Below are 13,485 nucleotides of genomic sequence, written 5' to 3'. Positions count from 1 at the left end.
CCTATGACTTATTTTATCTCATCACATCTGTTTCTCCTCTGTCAGTTGTGTTCAAGGTGATGCTGAAGATGATGAGAGTGTCATTACTTCTGCGGACAATAAACCAAAGCAGTGAATTTTTAATCTGAGGATGGTGCTGAATGAAAAGTCAGAGGATCACCAAACTTATTAGGATACACACCCTACACACACTGGACACCAACGGTCAATCCACTCAGCAGCACAGATATGTCACTCAAAACCACAAACGTCATTCTTCACGGTAGAACACTAAAGTCGCCATCCTCTGAGGAAGTCCCCTACATGACTCCATGACAATCCAGTCCATGTTCACATATTTCAGGCTGGACCAAAGTGTTGGGTCAACTGACCAACATTGCTACTTTGTGTAAGGCCCAAAACGCTCCACACATGTACACAAAAACAAACAGAGACGCCAAGACCACCTGATGCAAATTCACAACCCTCGTGAGACATGTTCTCATGTATTTGTGGAAGTGATACAGGCTAGTTAAAGCTAATCGGAGTTCCAGCATTGCTCCCAAACAAGAGATGCAACAATAAACTGACAAACTGACATGCAAACCTGGAAAAAGGGTTACTTTTGTGCAACTATACTACTCCACTACTCAACAGCGAATAAATCTGTATGATGTCTCCTTTCCTATAATGCTATATAATGTTTAACAGCTTCCAGCATCCTATATCTACTTGCAGTCCTTTCCCAATGATTAAAATTGAATGTAAATTGTCGCAGAGTTATTTCAAATTGCCTTGTGTTGAAAGAGTGAATGTCGAGTCTTTATTCTTCATTTGTCTTCTGTCTAGTCAAAGTGTTTTTTGAGTTTTATTATGTTTTGTTAAAAATTAATGTAAAACTATTATTGCAATGTTATTTAATTCTCAAATGAATTTTGAAGCTGTTGATTTATTTTGTGAAATGTTTCTATTTTTATTTTTGTTTTATGAAATGCCAGTGTGTTTGCACTTTCGCTAATTTTTCTTCCGAATGTTGCTGTGTTTTTATTTTGTCTGCTTTTTATGAAATATTTGTACTTTAGGGGTGCCGTACTTCCAAACTAAGCACAGAAACAGTTTTTGCCCTAAAAGGGGTGATAAGAGATCGATGTTGAATCATTTCTCACACCCTCAGAAAGACTTTTTCCACATATTGTCTTCATAGACAACATTTAATGAAGCTAGAATCAGAGCGAGACGTTTGGATCACTGGTTTTGTGCAGGTGTAGACGTACGGTGAAGCAGTGGCGGTATATTGCTCGGTGGACGGGATGATCGGACTTCAAAGTCTTGGTGCAAAAACTTGATCGCCGGGACGACCTGCATTCCTCGACAATCACTCCTTTTTTTTCCTTTTTTCTTTTAGCAGGAAAAGCAGAATAAAATAAAAATAAATAAAGCACAAATACTGTAAAGCTTAACAGTCTATTAGCAGCCCCACTCTGTTTCACGCTCCTCGTCTTCACAGAAACGAGAAGAAAGTATTCAGTTTCACATTATTTCCACCGGTCTGCCAGATCTGTGGCGTGTGCAACATCAGGTTTGCAGAGAGGCTTTTTAGAGTTTATTGCATGGAAAATAATTCCAGTCTTCAGCACTTTTCTCCTTCTCTTCTGATCCTCTTCTGGTTGGTAGAGCTACGTGAATGCGAATGTGTGTGTGTGTGTTGTCAAACGATGTGTGTACCAGCAGAGCAGTGCTGCTGCATGCCAGTAATATGGCTTGTTGTGTTAAAATGATGTGTGGTTATGATCTGGCTCTCAGTGTTCATTATGTCCGTTTCAATCATGTGTTTGTGTATGCAGAACTGGCCCGAAGTATTGAATCACTTCTTTAGTTTTTATTTAAGGTGTAATCTTGAGCTTGCCAACAAATCCCAGCTCACTGATGATGCTTTGGAACTAAAGACAATTAAGAAACGTTTTTGCAGTTTTAGGGGTATCTTATTTCCTAGACCAGACTTTACTGAGAATAAATCAAATAAATTTCAAAGATTTATATTATCATTATTTGTATGACTGTTCATAAACACAGTTTAGGTTTTATAGAGTCGAGTTGATTTGGTGAATGTTGGAGTGGAGTGGAAGTGGGAGCCATATCAGCCCCGGGCCCCAAAAAATGTGTGACCAGCCCTGCTTATATGTGTGTGTGTGTGTGTGTGATGACTGTCAGTGTACATGTGTGCGTTACGTATCGTACATCGGTTGTTGTGAGTTGCTGTATGTGTGTGATCTGAGTCCATCTCTCAGTCCTCTCAGCTGCTGTTCTTGTTCATAAGCTTGGCTAACATCTGCTGCAGCTGCGTTTTCGACGCGTTCAGGACAGAGTGTCTGCTCCGAGGGCTGCCGGGCGTCGGCAGGGTGCCTGCGTGCCGTCGCCGGGCAGAGGCGGAGGCGGCAATGACGTGGGCGGGGCTGCTTTCGGCTGAGCGGCTTCTCTGGATGAAGCTGCCTCCTTGGTGGGGATACTGCTCCGTCTCCAGGGTGGAGGAGGAGAAGACGTAGGAGGCCAGCCTCCTCAGCTGATTGGGCCGTGGCTGATGCCTGTCCTCCTCCAACTGTAAACAGACCAATCAGAAAGAGGAAGGGAGGGGAGGTTAACAAGCGGAAACAGACTTTTCATAAAAACAAATGACACGTTTTCCTATGGCTATATCCCAGCACTCTGTTTTGACTTCCTGCCCTTGTCTCCTTCCCCTCCCTTAACAGGCGTTAGACAGGAGAGAGCTGATTGGTGCTCTCACACATCTAAAGCCTTCAGCTTATTGGTCAAAGGTTGTGAGAGGAGGAGTCTGTGGAGAGAAGCTGAGGAAGTGTTGATGTAAATCTGGCACTCTGTCTACAGTTACAACTATCAGTTACTGGTAAGAAGTTATGAAAAACTTATCAGGACAGTTGAGCAAATAGACTTCTTAGCTGTGTGGGTTGCCAGATTGGTCAGACTAGCATCCCTCTAGCTGAAAAAATGGTGATGAGAATATTTTCCCCCACAAAGGAACACTTTAAAAGAACACAAAGTCACCAGCACGAGCACTGCACATACTGTAGCTCACTAATCTACAACAGTCTGAGCCTGGACAGATTTTGATTTCTGAAGAAAAGATAACCATTGGAGATGCAGAACGAAAAGGGAACACAAAAGAGAGATGGAGTCATCAAGCACACTAAACACAGACACACGACGGAGGGAAAAAGGGAGGAAATATGTCTAAACAGAAGGAAAAGGAAGAGGAAGAACAGAAACTGAGTGAGAGAACAGAGGTAAAGGACTATTCCTAAACTGTGCTTACCCCGAAACATCACTTTATTTCTTCTTGTGTTGTCCCAATGGCACCCTCGCTCTTTTCTCTGTCTCCTCAGGTGAGTCAAACTTGACATACTGTGTACTTTTAAAGCGATAGGTTGGGGGCAAAGGCATCAGTAGTTATGTGGAGGGGGAAAAGAATTGGACAGGAGTAAAAAAGAGAGTGGCAGTCCTCGATGGTTGGCGGCAGACGGGCTCGCTCTGAGTCTAGCGGTGACAATTGGCGCGAAAATAAAAAAGAAATCGAAGCAGAGCTCGATAAAATATGACTAAAAACGGTTTTGTGCACACGTTTTCTCACTGACAAGGCCGTAAAGGATAAGATGTTAGACTGTAGATAAAGTGAAATATCAATAATCATATTAATGTGTCCATCCTGGAAACAGCAGCCACCAAGTATGGAGGACCAAACCTGACCTATTAGTAAGTAAATAAATGAATGTATGAATAAATCAAATGGTCACATAGATGTAGAATTCAACTAAAAATCAAAAATGGAAAAAGAAAAATTAAATCACCACACCCATGAAGAAAGTCCTGCTGAGGGAAAGTAAAATAGAAATTCTGACGTGAAAATACAATGTAAAATCAATGAGAAATTCAAAGATTCCACATTCATTTTCCACAGATCCAGCTGTTCATATTCAGACTCCTCAGAGGTTAGAACTTATTCATTCTGGCGACCACCTTCACTTTCCTCTAACGCCACCACCAGGACAACGTTTCTATATGAAATGTCACAAGAAATACACAAACACACACACGAAAAATTCATTATCTAATGCTCTGATCACATTCCTGCTTCTCAGAGGATGAACCCACGAGATCTAATGTTCAGTTTCTTTTTTTTTTTTTATCAGTTGATTATTTTCTCACTCTTCATTAGTCAGATTTGGTCCTCCATAACAAAGTATTGAGACTGTGTTGTTTTATTTTTTAACCTGGTCTGTTTAATAAATATAATTTTAAAAAATCATAATTTTTAATTTTTTTTCAATTTAGCCTTACAAATAAATCGGTTTAATATCGGTTATGTTATTAATTTCATCTTTAGTGCTTGTGTGCAGCACATTTTATCTCATAATTTCAAAAATATATGTGATCGCTACGGGCTACAGGGCAGCGTATTCATTTGACATCACTCTAATGGAAGGCATGTTAAACTAAAAGACACACTTATGTCATCTTTTCAACGGCACAGTGTTCATGTGAACTGTGTTGAAAGGTTTTCTGTGTAGATGTGTTGTTGCAGCTCATTGTAAATGCTCATTTCTTTCACGAAATAGCGACTGCAGCCCAAATGAAAACTTTTCTTTGATTTCCAGCGGGACTTCAGGCATTTCCTTTTTTTAACCATAGCTGACACAAACATAAACACACAACAAAGTCAAATCTTTTCTTTTTTTTTTTCTGTCAGTAAAGGGCATAAATAAATGTTTTGGTTAGGCATATTTGACTGAGCCACTGATGCTTAATATTCTCTATAATAAACATTCAACCATACAGACTATTCATTGCAATACAGCAAACAATTGTCTATCTACAGCTCATACAATCATCTCGACAAAAGACAAAACATCTGTGTGTATCAAAATTTGCAAAATGTTTGATTTTACATCCACATACAAAACACTGAACAATGTTTAACTTTCTTATTTTATAGAGTCTTTGAAACCCAAACTTTCAGCCAGTTTTATAGCTGATGTTGGGAATAGTACGAGAACTGACCAAGAATAAGGACGCAAGAAAAATCACGAGTTAAACCACCAGCTACTTAAATTAATCTCAGTCCCACAGAAATGAGTAAAACATGAATTAAGTAGTCATAATGTAAATGTGAGAAATAACTGATACATGCAGCCATGGTTGCAAAAATACCTATTTTCATTTTCCAAAGCATATATTCAGTATGAACTGGAGACAATTCTGCGGTTAAGACCAACACTGAGAGGAATTATAGCTTAAAATAGCAAGAATAAACCCTGACTGATGCAAACTGAGCATAAAATCTGCCAAACCAACTCTCTAACTCTGAGTCAATGCAAACTGACAATAAACATCCCTACTGACGGACCAGAATCACAGAACTGGTCGCAAAGGAGATGCATACATATTGAGATAGGAGTACATGAATTATCCTGGAAAACAAAGGTCTCTTCCTTATAAATCAATGCATAATCAAAATTTCAAAGAAGAGTGTAATGTCTTCCTTCCTCCTGGCTGTAGTGTTGTCAGTGCTGCTGCTGCAGACTGACAGGTAAAGGAAGACATTTTGTTTTGTCTCTAATTCTATATGAATTATTTGCATTGGCTTTAAAAGCTCCAGACATTAATTTTTTTATATCAACATATTATTGAGCTCTCTTTGATTTACAGAAGCAGTCAGGTAATGCTGTCCTTTACAGAGAATGGAGTCACACTGTTGTAATCTGAGCTTCTCTGTTTTATGTTTTGGTAGTTAGTTCACATTAGTGCATGTGACTCCCTCCCATTGAAACTGCTGGTCTTTCCTGCATTTCTAAACTTGTTTGTTTGGTCCGAGATGCTTCTGCTACAGTGTGACATCCAGTAGTTCTGACTGTCATACCTTTAAAGGTTCCTTCTGAGTCTTTGACCACCAGGAACAGTTGATTTTTCGTTTGTGAGTAAGTTTATGATCTGTTGGGGACAAATGTTCCTTCTGCAACAACAGAGACGACTTAACTGGGCACCTCGGGTGACTGATGAACTGAATATGGAGTAGGAACTCAGTTTCATGGTATATTTCAAACAATTCGCTTTTTTCAAATTATGTCAAAATAGCAAAAACAAAAAAGTTTCTATGCACTGTACTTTTTCAATAAACTATCACAAACTGTTCCTGCCTGTCTCATCTCGATCTTCCCTTTGGTCCTGCTTTCTTAACTCCCAACCATGACTAACACCTCACCTGACCAATCAGACAACCAATCAGTGGAGTGGTGATTTGTGATTACTGTACTGGCTGAGTTAGTTTGCTATGCTTTACTCTCTTGATAGGCTACCGTGAACTGTGTGCAAGATAAAACAGCAGAAACATGAAATATATCATGTACTAAAAGTATTGATTTAGATGACTACAAAATTCCATAAAATTCAAAACCCCGTGTTTGTTACTAGGCTCTGAAGGTTAGAAGCAATATGAATGTAATACATGGATTAATCTGACTTTAAGGTGCTTGATTGTGACTTTACATCTATGAAAGTGTTCAAAAATGCTTGTTATTTTACTTCCCGTATTTACCCTTAATTTTCACCACCAACAAAATCATTAGAAGAAAAGTATCTATCACTAAAGGAGTGACTTTGGAACTTTCTGCAAATGGATTGAACTCCTGAGTGATGGAAACACACTGCAGTCCGTCACAACTCTGATGCAGGACTGTAATAGGTACAGTAGTGCGACTGTCCTGAATCACAGCGGACGACGGCTGGACGGTGTCAAAAGAAGTTTCGGTTGTTTTGCCTAAACCTTTTACTTCTCTAAGTTCACTGAATTTTGAGAAATTTGGATAGGTTGTGTTTTTTTGACAACACACATAAAAAGATTCTGACAAGCATGTCAGTAAAACTCATCCAAAATAAACCATTTTAGCTCCAGCACATTCATTCATTCATTCATTCACATCAAAGCTTTCATTCACAAATCCATTAAATTTCACCATGAGGGACACACAGGAAAGATGCTCTTTTGTCCACAATCTTTTCACAAGAAATTAACACCAATATTGGATGATTCTGTAAAATTCTACATTATGATTATGTACAATACCAACGTTCTCAACTTCATCCTTAGAGATTATTGAAAGATCAAGGATATAGAAAAGAAAGAGTGGTTGTTTTTAGGATTAGGCCACTAAAACACTAAGGAAATGGCTTAGGGTAAGATTGTATTTATGATGAAAGGCCACTAACAACCTCATCCACCACCCCATCCACTACACCTTATTTTCCTCCCACACCTAACACAGGCACTGGACGTAATTCAAGAAGTGCTGATTCATCCAATATGGACGTTAATCCCTGCCATACTGGGATGCTTTTGTATTGCAGTAAGTTTCTGTTCATCTACCATTCCCAGTCACAGAATCACCAAAACCGTGTGTTTGTGTTTATCTGTGTGTGTATAAATACGTGTGTGTGCTTGTTTAGGTGAAACTGTGTCACTTTGACTCTGATGTCTTAAAGAACATTAAAATAACAGAGCAGCACAACAGAGGATGAAAACATCATCAACATCCCGACATGTAAACATCATCGCTGCTGAATCATACCAAACGTGTTCTCATCGGCTGTTTCCCATTCATTCCTTCAGAATAAAAATGGTCCAAAGCAAAAGTCATGGCAAAAACCAAAGAAATGGGAAAGACTTCAATGGTAATCCAAAGACAAGGAAAAGACAGCAGCATCATTCCCACAGCTGTGCGGTCAAAACTGTTTTTATGTGTCACAGGCAGTCGTGGAAGAAACAAACCATCAGCGACATTCAGGGTCAAAATGAAACTGAAGGCAACAATAGTAACACGATATCTAACAAACTGAGTCAGTTAGACACAGTGGGCTGTCACTTAATCTCAGTCTGACGGCAAAAACGCATGAGCATTCAGAACATCTCTGCACCTAAAAGTTCACTGAAGGAGTAGTGACTGTCTAAGATGTACTGTATTTCCACAGAAAGGCCTAAATATATTGTCTTTGCTTCGGTCTGGTGACCATTCCATGCTAGCTTCTACACTAGCAGACCCATTTTAAGAGTGAGTGAAGGTCTACTTCAGATCCTCTCAGGCTTAGAGATGATGTCAGTGGCTAAGACCTTGGCCTCATTCAGCTAGGTAAGTCTGTAAACTTGTCTTTTTCTCTCAATTTTTGCACTTAGTTCAAGTAAAAAAAAGAGCATTTTTCTCCCCTAAAATGGGGCTTTTCCAAAACCAGCGCCGGAGTGTAGACATCTACAAACACGGGCTTGCTGTATAGGGCATAGACTTTAAGTAAGGTTTGTCGAACTCTTCCTGACAACACCCAAAGGTTTCTTGGAGATAAGTTTCAAAGCTCAGCATGGTGCATCAACACCTTCTAAACAGATGGGATATATAAAAGCTCACTCCTCATACATTTGCAATTACACTTTTTTCTTGTGCTTTTTTGTTGTTCCAGACTACAATCATGTTTATTTCTGTTGTAAAGTTCATATGTGGGGATCTCTGGGGATCGATTTGCTTTTGGAGCGAAGTGGACATTCAAGGTACCACAGTTTCTGTCGCTTCATAGCCCCAAAGGATGCTTGGAGCAGGGAGAATGTAGCTGGTGACAGTACAGTATGTTCTGATTGCATTTTGCTGCAAATTGCCCCTGCAGAGCCTCCTTCCTGCCAGTTTTTGGGTGACAAAAAAGTACCTGCTCTGGGATTTCTAAGCAGTCCTGATACACTACTGTGCAGGACTCAACACTAATCGTTTAAACTTGGAGAGAATAACAAGCACTGCTTCTTTGCCCTCTAAATGTCCTTGTTGAGTAGCAGTCTTCTCCTCTTTCACGTCAGCATCTTGAAAGCAAAATCCTCCATATAATTTCACATGACAGCCTCCATTGTTGTATTTCCTGTGTGCTCATAGAACTAGAGATACCTTTCACTAACACAACATGTTGCTGTTTTGGTGCCCTCTGAGTTGACGTCACGTTCAAAGCTGCCAGATCTGACGCCGCTTTGGAAACAAAAAAAAGCTGAAAGAGCTAATTACGAGGCCGTTCCTGTAAACCTCGTACCTGCCACGACTTCCTGAACTGGACTGCTGCCTATAGTGACAACACACAGGGCTAATTCCTATTGCTTGTAAGCTAACAGCTAATCTACTAGCAGGCCGGGTTCAGAACGACTGCATGTGACCGATGTTCAGCTGCAGGACGGTGCTGCTGGAAAACTGCAGACAAACTCCTGCAGGAATCTGTCTGCCGCTCATCACTGTGATCTTTTAAAGGACAATTTCAGCATGAGTTCAGACGTTGTGCTCATTTACTTCAAGGACTAACTGGACTGGATGATCCTCCACTGTGCATACCAAGTAACTTGCACTTTTGCATGTGATTGTGTATAGACAGCGTACATTGCATGCTCCTGTCTTTACCTGCTTGCTGCAATTAAGCACATTGAAAGCAAGAGTGGAATTCCTTTTAAGCGTGAATGTAGTTTATTCCAACTGAACTCTGTAGCAAGTAATTAAAAGTGAAGCGAGCCTATCCAGGTGCACCCACTGTACCAGGAGCGTGCAGAGGACAAGCATTTGTCAGTAACAGAAAGTTGGCTTTCTAGTGTGGTTGATTTATTCTTTGATTAGATATTTCCTATTTTTAAATTGCATTTTACTTTAGAAACATTCGGGAATATTGAACATTTATTTCTAAGGTTTAGCTTCCTTATCTCAATGAAACTTTATTCTCAGCAGAATAAGGCTTTTTGCCTTAAAGACCTAAAATATTGATCCACAAACTGGGAGATAACATGTAGAAAAGGCAACCCCTTCATTGCTGGGCAAATGAAACTCTAGCATTATTTACCTGGATGTAACTCCAGTTCTGTGAGTGTGTGCATAGCCCTCAGGGTGCCAGAGCAAAGCACTGATGGAGTAAACCGAACTTTATTAAGGTTTGCGGCAACAGTGTGAGGACAGCTTCAGTAATCTCTGTAGAGATACAAAGCTGACTCATCATCTAATCTCAGGTACTGCAGCAAAAATGTACTTCTACTCATTGTCCTTTCAACAGTTTCATTTTAAAATTACTTTTTACTTTATTTGTTCAATACAGGTTTACCTTCTTTCTGTGCACAACCACACTGTCCTTGTTCAAAGGCACCTCAACAGTTGTACTGAAATAGGTAAAAATATTGCTTTTTCATTCCTGTACTTGATTTATTCTGCACGACTGTAACTCATTACTGCCACCAATTTAAATGTCCTTATAGTGTAATTTAAACTTGCAAAATATTTGCCACTGACAGAACTTAAAAGAGAAAATCCTGACATTAGCAACATATCAGATCATGCTGGACTTGTCCTTTAATCTGCATGTTGGCAGGCAGGTCAACGAGGCAGAGCGGCTGCTGTGCCTCACTTTGACAGCGTCTGGTAAAACCAAACAGTCACCAGACAGTGAATGCGTACAGCAGCCATCCACTCCGCTCATCCGTCCACCGACATGCCATCAGAGAGCCGAGCTCTCCTCTGAGTGGCTGGCTGGGTCTCTTACCGGTCTTTGAGGTCCAGTGGGCTCCGACTCTCTCCGGCGAGGGCGTCCCGACGGCAGCGAGTGACAGGGTGACTGAGCGGGACTGCCACCACTCCTCCTCGATGCCTCCTCCTCCGTTAGCGTTAGCATCCCCCGGCTGCTGTCACGAGTATGAGTCTTTGGACGAACCACCAGCTCCCCACCTGAAGGAAAAGCGAATGTTTACCACAGCTGGAAATAACAGAAAGACAACACTGAGGCAAGTACGTTGCAGTAAAGACTTGACTCAATTAGTGTGATATCTTTGTTACAATATCAGCTTGATTTCGGGGGATGAAAGGTTTAACGTTGGATAACTAAAGTTAGAAATACAACTTTCAAACACATTATCTTCTGTATATTGCAGATGATGGTGTGAAACTGTCAACCTCTTTTTCTGAGTCAGATGTGTCCAGTGGAGTGACAATGCAGACAAATGCTCCATTAGCTTACTTTTTTAATAAATGAGGGGATTAGAAGCAGAGTGGTCCAACCCACAAAAAATCCAAACTGAGTTTTATATAATTTCTCTAATATTTTATGCTTCAGATTTTGGCGGCAAAGTGGTCTAACCCACAACCCAAATATAGTGGAATGTTAGACCATTTTTTAAAACACAAAACTTTGAACCTATTTTTCTCAAAAACTAAAGAAAGTGGGTTAGACCATTCTGCTTCCAAACCCTTCAAATAAAGATGTTCTGCCCACACTTTCTTAGAGTTTCTCTCACTTGTTTTGTCGATGCTTATTGTCTATTTCTCAGTGGATCGTAGATGTGTATGACTAGAATATCTGTTATTATTAAGAACGACTAATGTCAGACAACATTACTGACAGACAAGACACATAATGTTACTGAATACAACACTGCAGAAAAAATGGTTTGACTAATGAAAGCTGCAATGTGTTTTCCACAAATACCTCTTTAACATCACTTGCAATGTTGGATTGTGCCATCATTGGTTTTGGCTCCAATAATTGTTCAGCTACAAACATTGCTACAGTTTTAGACAACAGAGCTGGCAGCAAAATCCAACTTGGTTCAGTTTGAAAGTCTTCCAGGGTATAGGAGCACTAATTACAACAGAAGAAAAATGTGGTTTCTACAATGTAACTGAGGTTGCACTTCAGAGCTCAGCAGCACAGCATAATGCATGAAGAGGAACACACTGCCGCTGAGACGCTTTCCATCTGTTGGCCTTTCTTCTGCTCTTAGTGCTCACACATACGGATTTTATACAGCCCAGTTCCCAGTAAAACTGTTCTGATTTGCATATTGTCATCTCTGTTGTCCAACAAGAGAACAAGCATGAAACAGTGACGCTAATTAAGAACCAGCAGTCACTTCCAAGCTGTTACTCTGCGCCGGTTTTATAACCAAGACTTTGTTTGACAAATTCATCAGACATAGAGGTCTAAGATGGTTTCTGTGCTCTGAATTCAGCGATGTGTATAAAAAAAATCATGCTACTAAAGTCACATAGCAACCACACAAATAGGAGAAAATTAGTATATTTAGCAGCTCTACTAATATCTCTTTAGCGCTTTAATCTGATTCATGTCACCTTTACCCCTAAAAACATTTGTTTCTTTAGTTTCAGGTCAAAACAGAAGCTCCTACCTCCAGCTCGCAGCCTCCTCCTCTCCTCCTGTTCCTCCAGAGGGCGGAGCTCCTCAGGCTCCTCGTCGGTGGTTCCTGACGTTGTCGGAAGGAAGTCTCTCAGTTCTGCCTCTTTGTCGATGATCACCCACTCTTTGCTGTCAAAGTCCTCCTCCTCGGCCAGCGGGACGGAGCGGATGAAGGCGTTGCTGTGTGCTTCCTGATCAACAGACGCCACCGACACTTCCTGGCGGCCGCTGACCTGACGATCTCCACGGCAACCAGGATCAACCGACAGCATTTGAGCCGGCTGAGAGGAGTAGACGTGACGTGAAGGGGAGCCGAGGATGTCCATCCTAGACCTGGAGGACACACAGACAGGTGTAGAGACACGGGGACGTCATTCATTTACAACTTGACAGTCCACAGAAGACACTAAAGAGTTGTATTTCAAGTTTTACAGGTGCCTGTTTAAATATATTACTCAATTCACATGAAATAAATCCTCGAAAAACCTTGACTTCATGAGGACAAAGCTGAGTCAAGTCTAAATCTAGTCATGTAACAATTTGGCTCAAATGCATCTTAAACAGAATTTTGTATTTTGAGTAATTGGTCTGGGCTTTAGTTCAATATTAAAAACATTCCATGTTGAAAAAACATGGACTTGAGTTCATCTGGGTGCACAACAGCATTTAGTTTCTACCTTTAGAACATATCAATTTATTCTTCTGTTGTTAAAATGTGAATCTTCATTATTGAAAAACAAAAGACAACGTCGACTCCTGCTTCACCTCTGTCCGTAGGCATCGGCTCGGCCCTCAGCGGCAGACAAGCGGTCAGATTCAGGGCTGTTGACCCGACGGTATCGTAAAGACCGACCCTGACCCGTTGGAGACTCCGGGGCTCCACCTCGAACTGGCGACACCGGACATGCACCCCGGCCTGCCTCCTCTTCCTGAGCCCCCTGACGAACAACAAGAAGTGAGCAACAATTTAAATACACTGGACAGAAACTCTGTACCGTAAGTTTGTTTTTTTGAAGCTTAAATGTGCATTATAGCTGCAGAAGAAACACAGTTTACAGTGTAACTGACACATAGACGTATGGATTCACATTCTGAAGCAAAAAATGGTGTTTAAAAGGTGATAACACTGAAAACAGTGTAAAACTTTCACTGAATTCAAAGTAGTGCTTCTGAGTGAGGCAAGAAAAGTAAGAGAAAAACTGTGAATATTAAGAGAAACAGTGTGTAAATGTCAGCTACGAAAATCTAAAAGTACTA

At 40.6% G+C, this 13,485-nt stretch overlaps 1 protein-coding gene across 4 annotated transcripts in view; it reads right to left on the bottom strand.

Moving 5' to 3' along the window:
- The window catches only part of ttbk1a (tau tubulin kinase 1a), a 63,300-nt gene that overhangs the window by 9,646 nt on the left and 40,169 nt on the right, over positions 1 to 13,485 (bottom strand). For all 4 annotated transcript variants that reach the window (XM_022209908.2, XM_051945076.1, XM_022209907.2 and 1 more), the window contains 3 exons: positions 12,994 to 13,166; positions 12,221 to 12,561; positions 10,582 to 10,763 (listed from right to left, as the gene is read on the bottom strand). In XM_022209908.2, coding sequence (XP_022065600.1) covers positions 10,582 to 10,763; positions 12,221 to 12,561; positions 12,994 to 13,166 — 696 coding nt within the window. The remainder of the gene's footprint in view (positions 1 to 10,581; positions 10,764 to 12,220; positions 12,562 to 12,993; positions 13,167 to 13,485) is intronic.

The sequence above is a fragment of the Acanthochromis polyacanthus genome, chromosome 3, assembly GCF_021347895.1.
Source record: "Acanthochromis polyacanthus isolate Apoly-LR-REF ecotype Palm Island chromosome 3, KAUST_Apoly_ChrSc, whole genome shotgun sequence".
NCBI classification, from domain to species: Eukaryota; Metazoa; Chordata; class Actinopteri; family Pomacentridae; genus Acanthochromis; species Acanthochromis polyacanthus.
This window is presented reverse-complemented; position numbering and strand designations above follow the sequence as displayed.